Source organism: Apteryx rowi, unplaced genomic scaffold (assembly GCF_003343035.1).
Source record: "Apteryx rowi isolate R43461 unplaced genomic scaffold, aptRow1 scaffold_322, whole genome shotgun sequence".
Lineage (NCBI taxonomy): Eukaryota > Metazoa > Chordata > Aves > Apterygiformes > Apterygidae > Apteryx > Apteryx rowi.
In genome coordinates this window covers 397,297-415,940 of record NW_020449664.1, presented here as the reverse complement: position 1 = coordinate 415,940, position 18,644 = coordinate 397,297, and the positions used below count along the sequence as shown (strand labels likewise).

The 18,644-nt window shown below is 56.9% G+C and overlaps 1 protein-coding gene across 1 annotated transcript in view; it reads left to right on the top strand.

Moving 5' to 3' along the window:
* The window catches only part of SBF1 (SET binding factor 1), a 54,838-nt gene extending 36,351 nt beyond the window's left edge, over nt 1-18,487 (top strand). Inside the window, exons 18-42 of the mRNA XM_026071160.1 lie at nt 287-355; nt 1,044-1,202; nt 1,328-1,587; nt 1,864-2,036; nt 2,267-2,340; nt 2,456-2,651; nt 3,107-3,234; nt 4,109-4,284; nt 6,661-6,800; nt 8,174-8,381; nt 8,568-8,764; nt 8,877-9,014; nt 10,163-10,255; nt 11,381-11,565; nt 11,895-12,071; nt 12,771-12,872; nt 12,954-13,139; nt 13,338-13,464; nt 13,551-13,681; nt 14,448-14,681; nt 14,890-15,000; nt 15,227-15,438; nt 15,678-15,765; nt 15,863-15,994; nt 16,274-18,487. Of these exons, the coding sequence (XP_025926945.1) occupies nt 287-355; nt 1,044-1,202; nt 1,328-1,587; nt 1,864-2,036; nt 2,267-2,340; nt 2,456-2,651; nt 3,107-3,234; nt 4,109-4,284; nt 6,661-6,800; nt 8,174-8,381; nt 8,568-8,764; nt 8,877-9,014; nt 10,163-10,255; nt 11,381-11,565; nt 11,895-12,071; nt 12,771-12,872; nt 12,954-13,139; nt 13,338-13,464; nt 13,551-13,681; nt 14,448-14,681; nt 14,890-15,000; nt 15,227-15,438; nt 15,678-15,765; nt 15,863-15,994; nt 16,274-16,372 (3,795 nt within the window). The 3' untranslated portion in view covers nt 16,373-18,487. The remainder of the gene's footprint in view (nt 1-286; nt 356-1,043; nt 1,203-1,327; nt 1,588-1,863; nt 2,037-2,266; nt 2,341-2,455; nt 2,652-3,106; nt 3,235-4,108; nt 4,285-6,660; nt 6,801-8,173; nt 8,382-8,567; nt 8,765-8,876; nt 9,015-10,162; nt 10,256-11,380; nt 11,566-11,894; nt 12,072-12,770; nt 12,873-12,953; nt 13,140-13,337; nt 13,465-13,550; nt 13,682-14,447; nt 14,682-14,889; nt 15,001-15,226; nt 15,439-15,677; nt 15,766-15,862; nt 15,995-16,273) is intronic.
* The last annotated feature ends 157 nt before the right edge of the window (nt 18,488-18,644 follow it).

The window sequence follows — 18,644 nt, the reverse complement described above, 5'->3', positions numbered from 1 at the left end:
AGATGGGTTGAGGATCTGTGAGGTGCTAGTGAAACTTGTCTGGGGAGGGGAGCGTAAGTGGAGATCTCTGGAGGCCTCACTGTGAATGGTAGATAGCAGCTTCCACACAGCTGCTCCCATCTGTATAGTGGGGTTTTGGGGGACCCTATGTGGAAGGAAGGTACAGCTCTGCTCCTGTGAGGGCCATCCTGCTCTCCTGTTCTGGGAGACAGTATGGCGCAGGAAAAGGAGTAGATCTGGGGGTCTTGTGATTAAATCCCCTTGTAACCCCTGCTCTTTTCCCCAGGACTGCACTGCCATGGATGAACATGGGATTGCAGCTGCTCTCTTGCCGCTGGTCACTGCTTTCTGCCGAGTGAGTATCCACAGCATCCTGATCCCTTGTATAGCCCGTGTGTGTTGTATAGATCTGGTGTGGGAAGGGGCTACAAGCAGCTCTCCTGTGAAGGTCAGCTTTAGGGAGCAGATTTCTGCCTAGGAAGAAGCTGAAAGAGTGGTCAGTCCTTTGCAGGCAGAGAAGTTCAGCTATGTGGCCACCTGGACTCAGAACTCCTTGGAGGCCACAGAAGCTGGCAGGTTTGAAGGATTAAGAGCCAGTGCTGCAGCCAGCTTAAGGGCAGATTGTCCCCTTGGTGGCTCTCCGAGTACAAGGTTTTGTCCAGTAGCTTCTAACCACTCCCAAGCTTGGCAAGGCTGGCTGTGCCAATCCTTGGGGCCAAGGTTTTCCAAGACGGCTGGAACACCTTTAGAGGAAGGGTCTTCAGAAAGTGGGGATGCTCTGAAGTGCCAGCCTTGATTAATTGGTCAAGCCAGGCTGAGATAAGATTCTGCCTCCCAAAAGCATCTGTAGCATGAGGCCCTGTTGGGCTCTGGGTAGGTGCTGGGCAAATGCTTAGGGGAGATCTGGTACAAATGTCTCCCCTGCCTGCCCAAGGGTGTGTTGCCTTTCCAAGCAACAAGCTAGAGCAAGGGTAACCTGAAGAGGAGAGGGTAGCACAAAGGCAGTGTTTGCATGAAACCTTCTTCCACTTCTGCTTCCTCAGAAACTGAGCCCAGGCATCACACAGTTTGCCTACAGCTGTGTGCAGGAGCATGTGGTGTGGACCAACATCCAGTTCTGGGAGGCCATGTTCTACTGTGATGTGCAGAACCACATCCGAGCCCTGTACCTGGACAACAATGAGGAGAACCACACAGATGAGGTGAGGAAATGGCAACTGTGTCAGTGTCCTTGGAAAGTAGGGAGATTCCTGTGGGCACAGTGGGGTGAAGGCTGGCAGGTCTCCTGTTCATGCAGAGGATTGACATGTCCTTTCAACTCCATCAGGAGAGCAAGGAGGGACCGCAGGAAGTGAAGTCAGCCCTGGAAATAGCATCAGAACAGCTGAGGCTCTGGCCCACCATGAGCCGAGAGAAACAGCAGGAGCTGATCCAAAAGGAGGAGAGCACTGTTTTCAGCCAGGCCATCCACTATGCCAACCGCATGAGCTACTTGTTGTTGCCTCTTGACACCAGCAAGAACCGCCTGCTACGCAGCTCTGGACTGGGGGATGTGGAGAGCGTCAGTAACAGCTTTGTCACCAACAGGTAGGCAGGATTGGAAACCTTGGGCAGGGGCCTGTGCTGCAAGGAGACCTGGGGCAACCTGAATTGGGGATGAGAGCTCCTTGGTGCAGTACCTGGGGCATCTGRATCATTCAGCCGCAAGTCAGGATTGGTGCAGGTTGCAATGCCCAGAGGTGGTTAATATCAAGAGTGGAAGCTCTTTTGGGCTCTGCGTGGCATGGGGCAGGGGCCTCCTGCTATGGGTCATGGTGGTGGACAGAGATATTCTGGGTTAACTTTTCCACTCCTGTATGGCAGCATTGCTGGCAGTGTGGCTGAGAGCTATGACACAGAAAGTGGGTTTGAGGATGCTGAGAGCTCGGACGTGGCCAACTATGTGGTGCGATTCATCAACCGCTTTGTGGACAAAGTCTGCACGGAGAGTGGAGTCACCAATGAGCACCTCAAGGGACTGCACGTCATGATCCCTGGTAATATGCTTTGCAGCAGTGCTGGGGAGTGGGCAGCCCTGTGACCTCACTGAGGATCGTTCCAGATCAGCTCAGGGGTCTGCTCAAGAGAATATTATGAAGGAAGCAAAGGGGAAGGCCAGGAGAGGCACGAATAGTGCAACAAGGCAGGTTCAGCCTTTGGCAGCCTGCGTGGGTGGTGTGCAGGACAGGACTTGGCTTGTGGTCTCTAACTTCATGTTTGTCCCCAGACATTGTACAGATGCACATAGAGACACTGGATGCTGTGCACCGGGAGAGCAAGAGGCTTCCTCCCATCCAGAAGGTATGAGTCTGGCCTGCTACAGTGTGAGGGGAAATGGTTCTGTTGCTGTGTGGGACTATTAGCATTCCTTCCACAGTCTCCATGCGCCTGAACTCCCTGTTGTATATCCCTGTAGCCAAAGCTGCTGCGCCCCAACCTGCTGGTGGGTGAGGAGTGTGTAATGGAGGGACTCCGTGTGTACCTCATGCCTGATGGACGGGAGGAAGCTGCTGGAGGGAATATTGGTGGTCCACCTCTTCTCCCTGCAGAAGGAGCAATCTTCCTCACCACTTATCGCATCATCTTCAAAGGCACTCCCACAGACCCTCTGGGTAAGGATCTTCTGCGGGCCRCATCCTCTGTGGTCATGGGTTGGCAATGCCCGGAGTAGAGGTGGCCAAGAGATCTGAAGCAGTGGCTGTCGGCTCACCTTGCTGCAGGAGTTGCCAGTAAGGGCCTCCAGCAGTCTGTCTTGGGCGAGTGATCAACCAGTGCTAGGCCTTGCTGGGGACTGCTGGAGAGGCCAAAAGCTTGTTGTTTGCTCCCAGTATTACAAAGGAGGTGTTTGCTCTTGGTCACCACCTTTGGTAGATGATGAATACTCACATGCTCATGCTAGGCAGCATCTACAACTCCCCATGGCTTGGCTCTAGTATCTCTAACCTGCTTCTGGCCTTCTCATCCCATGGGGCTCTCTGTGATGATAGCAGATGGTCCAGTACAGCCTGGCTGTGTGCTGGGCTGAGACAGCAGGCTGTGGCTAACCTGTTCCCATTTTTGTGCCCAGTGGGGGAGCAGGTGGTGATCAGATCCTTCCCCATTGCCTCACTGACCAAAGAGAAGAAGATCAATATCCAGGCCCAGGTGGATCAGTTCATCCAGGAGGGTTTGCAGCTGCGCTCATGCACATTCCAGGTGAGACAGTGTGGGGCTGTGGGCTTCATCTTTGGAGCTGTACTCTCTTGACCAAGGAACACATCGGTGATGGGACCTGGTGGGGTTGTAGCCATTGCTGTCACCATGCCTTGGGACAGGTCACTCACTACCCAGGGTCATGTGGCTTTGGAGCTACTTTTGTGTCTGAGGGGGCCAGACACAACCTCTGTAGCAGGTGACAGTGCATCTGAGGCGATGGAGCTTGAGACCCCCTTGCATGGGAAGGAATAGGTTGTGGTCCCAACCCAGGGCCAGCTGCAGTCCTGTTTTGCACAGGAGCTGCATCTTGCTCTTTAGCTGGGGGCTGCTTTCTGACTGCCTCAGTGGCTGCCAGAGTCCTGAGAAGATGTGTGATCTCATCCCCACATGTGGCCCTAAGAGGTGGTTCTGCAAAAGACTGTAGCAGGTCTTAAAGGGAGAGAAATACGGTAGGGGCGAGATGTAAAAATGTGAGTAGTTCTTAAGCATTTTACATCTTGGAGAGATTGTGGATATAGCAGAGTGATGCTGGGAGGAAAGCACATTGTAAAATGTGCTGTCTGCTCCTTCCTGGGTGTCTTGTGAGCTCTGGGCTGCAGTAACTGGGCACTGGGAATATCACAGGAGCAGCAGTGCAGAGCAATCTCCAGGAAGAAGGTATATGGGACAAAGTAACCCTCCATGCTAGCGGAGGGCCAGACTGCCCACTCCCAGCTCACCTTTGCCTGTTGCAGTCCCTGCTCTTGACCAAGATCTGAGCTCTACCCTCTACTGTGGGAAGAGCTAGTGGAAGGTGCTGTCCTCAGCTTCCCGGCCCAGCAGTGCTGAGCACGCTGCAACAGTCCCTTGAGCCTGCTCTCTGCTGTCCCTGCAGTTGCTGAAGATTGCCTTTGATGAGGAGGTGGCTTCAGAGAGTGCTGAGGTCTTCAGGAAGCACCTGCACAAGCTGCGCTACCCCCAGCATGTACGTGGCACCTTTGCCTTCACCGTGGGCCAGTCACCCAAGCAAGTCATGCAGCCCAAGGCCAAGGAGAAGAATCCCTCACTCAGGTACCTGTGCAATGGAGTGACTGCCAACAAGGGATAACAGCACTGGGGATGTGCTTGACCCTTTCAGACACTGTAGGGTCTTTCCTCTTCCTCCTCCAGTCCACCCAGCAGAGATTAGCTGAGCCGGAGTCACTTGAGAAAATTCAGGTCACAGRCTCCTCAGCTGGAGTTCAGAGTCCCTGAGAATGCCTTGCTCAGACTTCTCCTTGCACAGGGTCTCTCCTCATTGTCTTTGGGGTTTCGCAAGGTACAAGGAGGGGAACGTGTTGCACATTCTGCAGCAGCCTCCTGCGCCGAAGCAGAGGACTGGTCAAACCTGGGAAGTACAGTATTTGCTTTCAGTGGTGTTCCCTGCCCAGTTGCCCAAGCTGAAGTAGTGCAAACCCTGAGGAAGCATCTCTCTAGGGAGAGGTTCCAGTGGGCATGAGAGTGTTATCTCTGCTTTGCTGGAGGATGGGGAGCACTGTGGGGCAGTGAAAGAGCTCTGTGCATGGTGTTGACCTGAGGCCAGACCTTGCTCCTGTGCTCGGTGGCTAGGTTAGCAAATGCTGTAGCTGCTGGGGTCTGGTTGCTGCTGCATTTGTGCTTGGTGTGCTGTGAAGTCTAAGCCTCTCTCCTGTATGTTTGACTCAGCTCCCAGCAGGTGACCGATATGTTCCAGGGCCTGACAGTGGGGGTCATGTCCCTTGGGCACCTTGGCCATTCAACCACGTAAGATGCCTTCACCTTGGGCGGGAGCTTGCGAGGTGGCATTGGCTCAGGCTGTAGCCTTCACTGCTCCCAAGATTTCTTCTCTTCTGCTCTGCATGCTGCCTGGGCTATGGGCTTGTCACTTTGGGAATGCCCTTTTCCGGGCTGCCAGTCTGGAGTTCAGGCTTAGAGTGCTCTCTCTCACCATCACAGCATTGCAGCCTCAGGATGCAGGCTGTCCCTCCTATTGCTCCATGGCAGTGTGGTGGATCYTGAGGGAGCTGTACTTGTTCCCTCTGATCTCTCTTAGGTCTGGGCACAGTCTCAAAAGTCTTATCTGTGAACTTGTGAGATCTGCTTTATCACAAGCCCACAATTCTACTCCCATTCTGTTCCACAGTGTCTGAAAATCTTCTTCCTCTGGTTAGAAAACATTCCAGTCCCTATCCTCCATCTGTGACCGTTTGCTCTCAGGACAGCATTATCCCTCAGTCCCAAGTCTTTCCATTCCTTGATAAATTTAAGGAGCAGTTGGATCCCCTCATGGTCTGCTTTGCAAAACAAAACAAGCCACCTTCTAGTCTTGTCCTGGCCCCAAACCTGATAAGGTGATGTGCTAGGAATCTCTGCACCAGCTTAACTGTTATTCTGGGTTGAATGTGGCCCATTTCCTGGCTGATGCATTTCCCATGTCTCCTTTATTTGTTCCTCTTTGAGCTCATGGGCTCCCTGAGCTGATGGTCTGTGTAATCCTGCATGTGGGCAGACAACTCTTGCCCTCAGGCAAGAGGCTTTTCTAGAGCTCAGTCATAAGGAGCTTGTTCTGACTACACAGCCCAATTCTCTCCAAGTTTTGGAAGGTTTCCCCTTCCCATTTTCTCTGGACTGCCCTTGACAGGTAGGGAGGTTGCTCTGGTGGAACTGGCAGAGAGTAGCTAAGCTCAGCTGCTCTCTCACTGTCCCTTTTGCTGCATCAGGCAGCTCAGTTTCAGCAAACTGCCTTTCCTTTGTCAAGGGAAAAGCAGCTCTGTGTCTAGACTGGGCCAACAATGTCGCTGCAGAGCCTTTTGTGGATCACCTAACCTCTGCTCCTCACATGTGTAATGAGATGGAGCCCACCTTCTCCTAGGACATGCAAGATAAACATGTTCGAGAGCTCCGATATGGATGCGGTGGGGTTTGGGAGAGCCTGGAATAAGGCTCGCTTCATACTGGATCGCATGACTGGGAGGCTGGGGCACAGGTCTGCTCAGCACTGACTTCCCCTTCCTGTCTCTCCCTGTGGTGCCCTGGATTCCCTGCTTAGAGGAATGCGAACTCTCTTTAGGCCTTGTCTCTGATTTGGTGCTGAACTGCCATGGTTGCAGAGCTCCTCTACAGCCGAAGAACCAGCCCTCAGCTAGGGCTAAGGCCCCTTGAGGCAGTCCATATGGCTGGGGAGCTAGTAGGTAACGTTGCTCTTCCTGTGGTGGCAGAGTTATTCTTGACTGTGCACCTGTGGGACGGTGATAAGGATGCCGGTGGTAAGGTGGGACGCTCCTGTCTCTGCTTTGCTCTTGGTGTAACTATGAGTGCCGGTGTTTCTCTAACCCTTCGGAACTTGCTCTAGAGGCCAAACTGGGCTGTGGCCATGCGCGTGCTGAAGTGGGTGCCAGCTGGCTGCAATCCGCTCTCCTCTTGTTCCAGGACACTCTCCAAAAACCTGGTGAAAAATGCCAAGAAAACGATCGGACGCCAGTATGTGACGCGAAAGAAATACACACCGCCCGCTTGGGAGCAGCGGAGCAGCCAGCAGTTCTCAGAGGACAACGAGGACGAGATCTCAGGTTGGGAGCACCCTGAGTAGGGAAAGGAGGCCGTGGAGAGCAGGTTGCCTGTTGGAGTGGGGGCATCTTCTAGTTGGAGGAGAGCGAGAGATCTCTCTCAGCTGTCACTGTACAAGGGAAGAGGCGTGGGGGTTTCCCTGGAAGCAGAAGATGGCCACTCTGGTCATTTCTTACAATTCTCACCAATCTGCCAGCTCTCATCCACTTGTAGTGGCCGCTCAGCAAGTCTGCTACAGCCTTTTGGCTAAAGAGTCAGATTACAGGATGTTTTAGCCTTGAAAGGGAGCCCAGAGGCACCTAGCCTGTAGAGGGCTCCACAGCTCCGCGGAGGGTTCAAGCCCAGCTATGTGCACTATTCTGGTCTGTTCTTAAACTGCTGCTGATGGAGATTATGTGAATTGCTAGGTTGATGTGTCATAGATTGAGTAATTTAAGAGTAACAAAGAACTGGAAGGGACAGGTACTCTTCAGTATTGAAGAGTGCGACCTTGCTAGATTGGAAGACCTGTCAGACGAGATGTGGTAGATTTGATTTAGGGTTTCAGTGGGAAGTGGTATCTGAGATGAGCTGCCCCTTCCTGCCCTCTGTGGTGCTGGTCTGTCAGATAGAAAATGACTAATTTCAAATCTTTCCTTCTCTTCACTGAGATACTTTGAATTCTGTTCCTTTTCCCTGACTTGTTTGCTGCTCTTCTCAGCTTGAGGTCCTCCACAAATATTATAAGCCTCCATTGTATTCATCATTCAAGTTAATAGCAAAAACACTGACCATATTCAAACCCAAAACAGAGAGATCCTTTTGAGATCCTTTTGTTGTCCTCAAGTTCTGATAGCAGAGCACTAGGAAAACTGCTTGTAGAGTAGTCATTAATGGTTGTGCATTTGCCCCACAGTGATTTTGCCTAGATGGAAATCTCATGGGTTGAAAGCCTAGTTGGAGCTGAGGTCTTGCCTGTATTGCTTCCCTCATCCAAGAGGCCGGTCTCCTCACTGAWAGAGCAGATGAGCTCATTTTCACAGAGCTTGCTCTGGACAGATCTGTTTTCTACTGTTCCTTGTCTCTAGTGTTATCAACCAATGTGAAAGCACCAAAGGAATCTGTTTCAGGATCTAACTTCACTACACAGAAGGCTGACTTTTCTTGGTCCCTTTAACCTAGCAAGTAGAGATTCTTGCTCCAGAGTCCAATGTCCAGCCCTTTGGATGGGGTAGCTGAACTCACCCTTTTCAGGTGGAAGTGGTGGGAGGGAACTCCTACCCTGTCCTGTCTCTGCTCAGTTAGATGGATGACTTCAGCCCCGGCCTTCTCCAGCTGCAAGCAGGACACTGTGTGTGTGCTGAGGGCTGACCCGGAGTCACCTTTGTCTTTGCAGTGTCTGAAGAAATGGACAGAAGCACTTTGACCCCCACCACCACCATCAAACCTTCGGACAAGATGACCATCAATCACCTGGTGGAGCGAGCCTGCTGCCGTGACTACCAGAGGATGGGGCTGGGCACCCTCAGCAGCAGCCTCACCCGCTCCAAAAATGAGCCGTTTCGCATCTCCACAGTGAACCGCATGTACGCCATTTGTCGAAGGTGAGTCTGAACTGGGCAGAGGTGGTGACAGGAGGAGAATGGCAGGGGCTGCTGCTGAGGTGGAGGCCTGGAGCGTCAGGAGAGGGCGGTAAGGATCTTTCCTGATGAGAAGAGCTTGTGGGAGTTGTAGACGGGGCATGTGCTGCGCCCTGCTGGACTCTGTAGAGCCTCTGCTCTCTCCTGCAGTTATCCCGGGCTGCTCATCGTGCCACAGAGCATCCAGGACAACACAATCCAGCGGATCTCCCGTTGCTACCGCCAGAACCGCTTCCCTGTGGTGTGCTGGCGAAACTCCCGCACCAAGGCTGTGCTGCTGCGCTCAGGGGGGCTGCACGGCAAGGGTGTCGTGGGCCTCTTCAAGTCTCAGAATGCCCCCACTGCAGGTGCCTGTCCCCTTCACCCTCTGGCAGCGCCTGCGCGGGGAGCGTGGTGTATACCCCTCCCTTGGGCTCTATGCCCATGACAGAGCAGTGATGCTCTTGGCTCTCCTCATAGGCCCCTCACAGACGGACTCCACCAGCTTGGAGCAGGAAAAGTACCTGCAGGCCGTGATCAACTCCATGCCTCACTATGCTGATGCCAGCGGGCGCAACACGCTTAGTGGCTTCACCTCTGCGCACATGAGCAGCTCAGGTGAGAGGAGYTCTGTCATCAAGCAGCACAGTGGAGAGGGGATGCAGGAGGGCTTGCACCTTAGCTCATGTTCAGAGGACCCCAGTCATGGATCTTGCTGTCCTTCCCAGAGCCTGGGCAGCTAGGTGAGCTGGTCTCTGGTCTCCCACATCAGAGAAGGCAGCGGAGCCTTCCCAAAAGGCTTACCAGAGATCCCAGCTCAGAGGGATCTCTGGGTCTCTGTAGCAGCTGATGGGGACAAGTCTTGGGAAACCCAATGGCCCTGGACATCATCTGTGAGCACTGGGAGCTCCCGAGTGTGACTCGGATCCAGACACTTGCTGAGAATCGGGTGGGGTTGGGCTAGGAGGGGACAGACCCCATTAGCTGAGATCTCGGCACAATTTGCACCCAAGCACAGCAGGCAGCAGCGTTCGGGGTCTGTCACAGGAAACCTAGGTAAGTCTCTTGCCTTTCTTGCTCTTCCTAGCTGCCTGCCCTTACCTGCCAGGGCAGAGCTGTCCTTGGCGCTGCAATGCCACGCTACGTTGTCGTTCACTGTCTGTCCCAGCCATTCCAYCACCAGCACACTCTGTCATTGCTGCAGAGGCAACCAGGGGTCAAAGGATCGCAGGAGAGCCCAGCCAGGGGCTTCTTGCTGCTTGGGGAGGAGAGCGTTTGCTGCAGGCCCCTCTGAGGCCTGCTCTCTGGAGTGGAAGGACTTACTGTAGCTGCTGCTTGGAGCTGTTACTGAAGGACAGTCAGACAGTCTGGTGGGAGGGAGCTGAGACATGGTGGCGGGGAGTCTGGAGCAGCTCTGCGGAGGCTGACAGAGCTGCCTGGCTCCTGCAGCAGCTGGATGATCTCTTCACGGYACAGAGCACCTGGGGCAGGGCCAGGGGGCAGAGCTGTGGTGCTCGCTGATGCTGTAGGGTTGAGCCCCTGCTTGCGCTGCTGCACCACTTGCCTCTATGCTGTGGTTCAAGCCTGGAGGGCGTTTCTTGCACGGTGATCTTCCGATTCCAGCCCTGGGGTCTCCTGCTTGCTGTCGCTTTCCTTTTCTGGCCCCTTCCCCTCCCCTCCTTGAGCAGTTGCAGGGAGGCAAGGAGGGAAGGCCCTCCTGGAGCAGCACAGCAAGGCCAAAAGCTGGTGTTTTGTTGGTGCTACAGATTTCTCCGACAAGAGGCAGCCTAAGCTGGGATCGCTCATGAAGCAGGTGATGGGAGGGAAGGACGATGGGCCCGGTACTATTAGCCGTGGAGGTGAGGACGTGCGAGTGAACACTGCCTTGTGGGGGCCTCGCGAAGGCCCCCAGGTCAGGGCAGCTGTTGTAGAGTAGATGCTTCCCCTTTGCTTCCTCAGGGCTCTCTGACGTGGGGCAGCTGCAGGGGAGGGGAGGGAGGGACCCGCTGCAGCATCCYGAGGCAGCCAGCCAGAGCCACGTCATTCATCTCATTCATTGCTCCGGTCGCTCCATCCCAATCCCAGGGCGCCTCTTCTCGCCCCCCCCCTCAGTCTGTGTCCGCCCCAGTGAGAGCGCTGGTCCACCTCATCCCGCTGCCCTCGCTGAGATTGCTTTCGTCCTGTGCTCTCAGGGCTCGGTCACAGAGCTAGGGTCATCACTCTCTCCACCCCCAAGTGTGTGTCGGCGAAGGGCCGTGAGACGCCCCGAGGTACCGTACTGCCGTCCACCTAACCACCTCCCGGGTGCTAACCTAATCGACTGACCTCCCCCCACACACACTCCAAACCCTTCACATGACTAATGCCCCAGTAACACCCCACAATCAGCCTGCTAACTTCTCCGCTCAGCTCCACTTAGCATGTCACTGACTGGCTTGGTCCAGCTCGCAGTGCCAGCGGTAAGTACTGGGCCTGGCCGGAGCTGATCCTGGAATGTCCCCTCAGGTTTGCTTTAGGCTCCTGGCACATCTGCTGGTGCTTGGGTGGTGGTGGCGGCTGAGGAGAGGGTCCAGCTTGCAGGGAAGGGGGCCAATCCTGGCRGTGCGGCTGCGGATCTGGGGCAGGAGCGCAGCGCGGCTGCACGGGTGTCGGGGCAGCGCGTGGAGCTGCTGCTGGCTCGGCACTCTGAGGCTGAGCCAGCCCTGGGCAGGCAGGGCGGGGGACTGGTCTCCGTATCCGCCAGCTAGGAAATCCTAGAGCACCTAGCAAAAAAAAGGGAGCAAAAGCAAACCTGATTCCCAGCATGTTCCCAGCATGTGCTCCAAGGGGTGCTGGCCTGCAGGGTAGGAGCAGCTCAGCCATTGCTTCCTGTGGAAGAGCTGCTCGTTCCCCAGGCCGGGCCCATCGGGGTCAACACAAACGCCAGTGCGGGCTGAGAGGCGGCARCCCAGGGACTGCGAGACTGACTGTACCCTGTCTTGCAGGCAAGTGGGGCAGCATCCGAGCCAGCGGGCGCATGAGCAGCTATGCCTTGAACATGGAGATTGGGTCGCGCCTGGCTGGAAAAGACCTGCTCAGTGCCCAGCACAACGGTGCCCCCTCTGAGGCCAGTTTCTTGCGCCAGCACCGTGCCTCTCTCTATATCATCGGGGACAAGTCACAGCTGAAGGTAAGAGCGAGACCTGGCAGCAGCCTCTTTGGCAGCCTTGGGGGATAGGGTGCCTCCTCGGTGGGTGTCTCCGTTTGCTTGCTGCAGCCCCAGGCTCCCACACTGTGGGTCTGCCAGGGCCAGTTTACATTCAAGACTGGGTTTAGCTTTCTGTGCACGGCAGCTTCCCCCCACAGACCATGTGGCATCCCCCAAGCACCACGCGGGGGGGAGCAGTGCAGCGGCTCGAGGGCACGTGGAGGCAAGGGACAGGAGCCATCGTACGAAGGGAGCAGCAGACCTGCTCAGGACATCTCCCTGGGACAGGGCTGAATTCTCTCCTTTCCCAGGGAGTGAAACCGGACCCACTGCAGCACTGGGAGGTGGTGCCCATCGAAGTGTTCGACGTGCGGCAGGTGAAGGCCAGCTTCAAGAAGCTGATGAAGGCCTGCGTGCCTGGCTGTCCCTCCACTGACCCCAGTGTCGCCTATCTGAGATCACTGGAGGAGTCCGAGTGGCTGTCCCAGGTCAGTGGTTGCCCGAAACCTGGAGGGACCTTGATCTGTTCCCATGCTAGGAGTCTTTGCTATGGGCTGATGCTCAAGGGCATATGCTGTGTTACCCCCTAGCAAACCAAAGGCTGAGAATGGGGGTCTGGGTGCTCTCTTCAGGGTGACATCCTGGCATGGAGTGGGGGACACTCTAGGTGAGCAAGGCTGGTACAAGAGGAACAAGAGTGAAACAGCCCAAAATACATACTGCCTGGTTGCTCTGGACATGAGAGCTGGAAGGGTCTGGGGCAGCTGCCAACTGGAGAAGCAGGGCAGGACCTGCAGGATGGTAGAACATGGTCCCTTTATGAAGGGGCTGGTGCAAGGCAGTGCCTGCAGTAGTCAGGGTGCAACTAGGTCACCCAGGTGGCTCCTTCTTTGTAGGACTGGATTTGGTTGCCGAGCCACTCTGGGACTCGACCATCTGGCTGCTGGAGGGAGCAAAGGGCCTGTGGCTGTGCTCGGATGTGGTGGTTCTGCCCTGCTAGCTTTGTTGTTGGAGTGAGAGGGTGCTGCACAAATATCTGAACACTGGAGTCATGTACCCCAGCTCCACACAAGCCTTATGCTCTGCTTTATTCAGCTCACTGGTTTCCAGGAGAAGGGGTTGCTTTGGCCCGCATCCAGCGGATGAGTTTCCTGCACCTTAGTAACTCTTGGCCCTTATGTTGGCAGATCCATAAAATCCTGCAGATTTCAGTGCTGGTGGTGGAGCTGCTGGACACAGGCTCCTCCGTGCTCGTCAGCCTGGAGGACGGCTGGGATATCACCACACAGGTAGGAGCCCTGCAGCCACTGCATGCCACCATGGCTGTGGCCATCTTCCCGTGAGCATCTCGAGCTCTCCTGTCCCCGCAGGTGGTCTCCTTGGTGCAGCTGCTGTCGGATCCCTACTACCGGACAATGGAGGGCTTCCGCCTCCTTGTGGAGAAGGAGTGGCTGTCCTTTGGGCACCGCTTCAGTCACCGTGGGGCCCAGACCCTGGCTGGCCAGAGCAGTGGTTTTGCACCCATCTTCCTGCAGTTCCTGGACTGTGTTCATCAGGTGAGCTCCAAACACGCAGGCTGCTGGATCTGCAGCAGTGCAGACAGCAGGCTCGGTTTCCCCAAGCGCCTAAGGCCAGTTGGCTCCTTTTTGAGTGGAGGGGTGAGTCCGAACCTGCCTGCGGTTTGTGCAGGGACTGCCCGGTGCAGGTGGGCACCAGTGGCTGACAGGAGGTCTCACCTGTGCTTCCTCTTGTAGATCCACCTGCAGTTCCCCATGGAGTTTGAGTTCAGCCAGTATTATCTGAAGTTCCTCAGCTACCACTACGTCTCAAATCGTTTCCGAACGTTCCTGCTGGATTCTGACTATGAGCGCATTGAGCTGGGTAAGGGCTGTGTCCGGGGTCTGCAGTGAATGGCAGCCCGGTGCCTTGCCCCAAATAATTCCCCTTCTCTGCTCTCTTCTCCACAGGCCTCCTTTATGAGGAGAAGGGTGAGCGGAAGACCCAGCAGGTCTACAAGTCTATTTGGGATTACATTGACCGGCTGAACAAGAAAGCCCCTATCTTCTTCAACTACATGTACGCCCCYGAGGATGGGGAGGTGAGACCTCTGMGCCTGTCCYGGRYTGGCCTGCTCCCAGCCCAKCTGARASACCTGCTGTGGGCAGTGGGCTCAGAYGGGGCTTTCCGTGGGCTCACCAGGGCCTCCTAAGCCACGTGGAGCAGAACAAGCAGCCACTTGTTGGCTGTATCATTGTGTTTGCCCAGTTAAGCTGTCTTGCCCGGCTGCTGTTTTGGGGCTGTGGGGAGGGGGTCTGCCGTCCCCGGCACCCTGTGGAGGTATCAGGTGCATGTAGGTGAGGCTACAGAAACTGCTCTTGAGCACAGAGGGGGAAGATCTTGAGCCAGAGTTGTCAGTGTCGCAGCGTGGGTTCTTTGCCACCACAATCTAGGAATGACCTTCCTTTGAGAGGGAAATTGGTGTCATGGCGTCTAGCCCAGGGCCTCAGTGAGTCAGCGGCGCAGGGAGTCGCTTTCTGTACGTACAGATGGGGCTGGGCGGTGACTGAGCTGCTCAGAGCCTTCATTTAGTCTGGGCCCTCCTTGGCCTAAGCTGGGGACAGCTCCGGCTTTCTCTGGCCCAGCATTGCCATCTTTTGACCAGCTTGCAGCTTTCCAGCCTGAACTCCCTCTTGTTACTGGCCAGAAAGTATTGCGTTTGTGCGAAGGGACTGATTTCTGATCTGGGCAGAGAAGACCAGTACATCCCCTGGGTTGTGTGCGTTCCTTCAGTGATTGCGCCTGCAGCACATCCAGGCCTGCCCGATGCTGACGCCTTTCCTGAGCATGACCCTTGTTCTTCCTAGGTGCTAAGGCCATACAGTAACATTTCCAACCTGAAAGTGTGGGACTACTACACAGAGGAGACGCTTTCTGAGGGCCCCTCCTATGACTGGGAGCTGGTGCAGGGGCAGCCAGACCACATGGAGGAGGCCGATCGGCAGGACACCAGCGCCCCCCAAACGAAGCGCAAGATCATCTGGCCGTGCTACGACAACCGCAGCCGGGTGGAGCCCGATGCCATCTCCAAACTGCTGGAGGTGAGTGCTGCCGGCAGCAGCAGTGTTATCTACCCGCTGTTTTGGGGTTTGGCCCTGGCCTGGACTCCCTGTGGTGTTCCTGTGGGTTGGACGGTGCCCTGTGCCCATGGTGCCCTGTTGGACAGGGTTGCAGTTGGGTTGAGCTTCCTGGAACAGGGACAGCAGGGTCCTTCCTTCTCTTGGACTGATGCCTGACTCCCTCCTGCAGGAGCTGCACAACCTGGAGATGGAGCTGGGACAGATCCCAGAGCGCTGGAAGGACACGTGGGACAAGGTCAAAGCTTCCCAGCGCACAGAGGCCCGGCAGGAGGGCAGCCGGGTAGGTTGGGGCTTTATGATGGGTGCCTGGACCTGGGGGCCCGAGGATGGAGTTGGCTTTGCCCAAGGGTGCCCCAAGCGAAGCCAGTGTTTGCTCCTGCAGTTTGGCCTCTGCCTCTGGGGGCAATGGAGGGGTGCTGCTGCTTGGCTGCCAGGCTTGGCGTGTCTTTTGGAGMAGAGCGCAGGGCCCACCCAGCTCTTCACACTGTGCCTTCTGCTCCCTGCAGACCCCAAGCTCCCTGCTGATGTCGTCTGGCCTTTCCCACCACCGGCGCTCGCTGGGCGTATACCTGCAGGAGAGCGGCGTGGGCTCCACGCTCAACCTCAGTCTCGACAGTGACACCAGCAGCACCTCTACCCCGTCCAGCGGGAAGCAGGGGGGCCGCAGGAGCACCAGCACGCTCTACAGCCAGTTCCAGATGTCGGAGAGCGAGAACAGGCAGGCGGGGGGCTCAGGGCGCTGGTGGCTGCTGGTGGGGAGTCACCTACTGGGCCACACTGGGAAGGGGGCTTCCCTCCCGGGGATGGGAGGTGGCACGCAGGTTCTGCAGAGCACAGACCCTGGTCACGTCTCGTCTCCAGTGGTGCTGCGGAGCCACAAACAGAGCCGTAGTTAGCACCCCTCCTTTCCACCCGTGCGCTGCAGCGAGACACTAACGCGCTGCCTGGCCCCTGCAGGTCCTATGAGGGGTCGCTGTACAAGAAAGGAGCCTTCATGAAACCGTGGAAGCCTCGCTGGTTTGTGCTGGATAAAACCAAACATCAGGTACYGAGGGGCAGGGCATGGCCATGGGCTGGTGAACCCTAGGGTCTCTCCACCTCTCCCACGAACTCTGACCAGYGCGCGGGACCTTTTCTTGCAGCTGCGGTACTATGACAGCCGGATGGACACGGAGTGCAAAGGGGTCATTGACCTGGCCGAGGTGGAGTCCATCACCCCAGGAACCCCCACCATGGGGGCCCCCAAGACAGTGGACGAGAAAGCCTTCTTCGATGTGAGTGTGGCTCCTGCCGCAGGCCCTGAGGCTGCACCGTGCGCCTTAGGAAAGGGAGCTCGGCATCCCTCTGCCCTGGCGGTGCTGGCTCACGTGGTGGGGCGCAGCCGCCCTGCACACGGGGGCCACGGTGCTGCTGGCTCTCCTGGCGGTGCTGGCTCACGTGGGGGCGCAGCCGCCCTGCACACGGGGGCCACGGTGCTGCTGGCTCTCCTGGCGGTGCTGGCTCACCTGGTGCAGCTGCCCTGCCCTGCTTACGTCCCCTCTCCTCCCCTGCAGCTGAAGACGACAAAACGAGTTTACAACTTCTGCGCCCAGGATGTGCAGCTAGCCCAGCAGTGGATCGACCGCATCCAGAGCTGCTTGTCGGACGCGTGAGACGGGCTCAGAGGAGCCTCTCTTCCAGGCACAGAGTCTCCCGGGCCCCAGCACATGAAGCAGAGGCAGTGTCCAGGCTTGGCATCTGAGCTGGGGCTGTGATTTGACTGAAGAGGAGGAGATGGCCTTCCTTCCCGTCTGCCATGGGTGTGCTGTACTGGAAAGCCCGTGGCCACCTGCCCTCTCACAGGCCGTAGTGAGGGGGTGGGAGTGGGGGGGCAGGATCAGTCTGTTACACTATGGTAGGAACTGTCTAGTGGAGGAATTATTTGCATTGAAGCAGGCTGGGGTACAGGCGGGAGCCTGTCCTGCTCTGTTCATTCAGCCCCAATAGGCCTGTCTGAGCCCTGTAATTACCGTGTGTCCTCTGTGCACCTTCTGCCCCAGGCAGCCTCGCTCCAGCTCGCTGCTGCAGCAGGGATTTTTGTCGGGTGGCTGGGAGAGGGTGCACCTAACCTCCACCATGGCCCCTGTGCCGCTGGAGAAAGCGGGCACTGTCTGGTTCCCTTTTGTCCTTCCCCCAGAGCTTGCATGTCTGTCAGCATTCACGGGGGGGAACCGAGCCTGCTCTCTCCGACCTAGTGCCACTGCCCCACAGCAGCTTGCCTGTGTGCCCTGGGCTTAGCTCCTTTCTTGCTAGAACCGGGCTCTGTGGCTCAGGGTGCAGGTGTGTGTTTGCTGAGGTCAGCTCGCCTGAGTACTGGGACCATCCTGCCCCAGCCTGTGTCCTTCTGGYGGCAGCAGGCAGATCTTCCCAGCCCTCGAGCCTCGGCTGCCCCAGACTTGCATGGGGACAAATGAGTAAGGTTGCTGCCTGCCCGGAGCCAGGAGGGAGCGCGGAAACATTCACAGTGTTGTAGCTGGAGATGCTGGGCTCTTCCTGGGTGTCTCTGCCAGGAGGGCACCTGGATGTGGCCACTCTGCTCCCAGGAGTCAGGTGGCTGCTCAGGCTGTGGCAGACGGGCTCTGGCCTGGCTGGGTGCAGCCTCTACCTCTGCGGTCAGGCTTGCTGTTTGTTAGAGGGGGGCATATTCCCCGTGGGAGGTGCCAAATGCCGCAGCCTCGGCATCCCAACGCAGGCTGGGGAGGTTCCCTCTGTCCCTGCTCAGCCCGYGCAGCCCCTTCGCGCAGGGGAGGAGCAGCCCAGCCCTCCGGGACAAGGGACCCTGCTCTGCTGCAGCCGGGGGCMCCACAGGCAGCGATGACGCCGGCGCAGGGACGCAGCCGCACACAGCGGTGCGGTAAGTGCTGCGCGGTGTCTTCGCGCTGGTCTCCCCTGGGTTCTCCTGCAGGAAGGAGGAGGCAGCGCCTTGGAGGGCACAGCACAGCGCTGCCGCCTTCTCCCCCCTTGCCTCAGGGCTTCCCCCCTCCCCGAGCCGCCCCAGTCCCTCCTGCTTGCGCTCAGGCCGGGCTCCTGCCCGCGCACCGTCGGGCTGAGCCTGTTTGCAGAGGGGGTTTTCAGCAGGAGGCCTCAGCAACACCACGGAGCTGCTGGGAGGGCTGCGCGTCCCACCTCGCCCCCGTTACCACCTGCTTATTGCTGTAACCGCGTCAGCGCAAAGGGGGAATCTCGGTACAGAAACGGATCCTGCAGCACCTCGTCCCCTGCACTGGTTTGAGCGTGGGTGGGTTTGACCCCACTCGAGCTGAGGGTCGCTTGCTGGGAGGTCTTACCCTAACCCCGAACAGGCATTGCGAGGTCCATCCCCCGGGTGGTAACTGGCCTCCGCAGCCTGGTGGAGCGGGGGAAGCGCGGCTCCCTGCCCCTGCGACCGGGCCGCCTGGGGCCTGACCCTCCCCACCGCTCCCTGCGAGCTCRGCCAGCCGTTCTACCTGTCTTGTTTTTAAAGGAGTACAATGTTTTATTTCAGTGCAGAGATCTTTGTACAGTCTTAATCCCCAGGTTCCCCTCTTTGTTTTACTGTATAATAATGGCTGTGGCAGGTAGCTGGTGTAACACGGAGGTTTTTGTAACTTACCTGAGCGGTTGTAGATTATTGAAGTTTCTGTACATTGTGTCAAACATACAGAGTCCTCGTATTGTATTGTGCCTAGAGGAAAAAGGTTATTATATAAAGAGAAAACTAACTGAATTTAATAAAAAAATTAATATCACGCATGCTCTCCTTTGCCTCACTCCCCCTGCGCTCTCTGGCTCCCCTGTCCTGGAGCAGGGGCAGCCTGGAGCCTTCGGCCTCGGGTCCTGCCAGCCCCTCGGAGCCGCCGGCTCGCAGGTCACTTGGGGCAGCGGCGCTGCGTTTCTCAGCCCGCT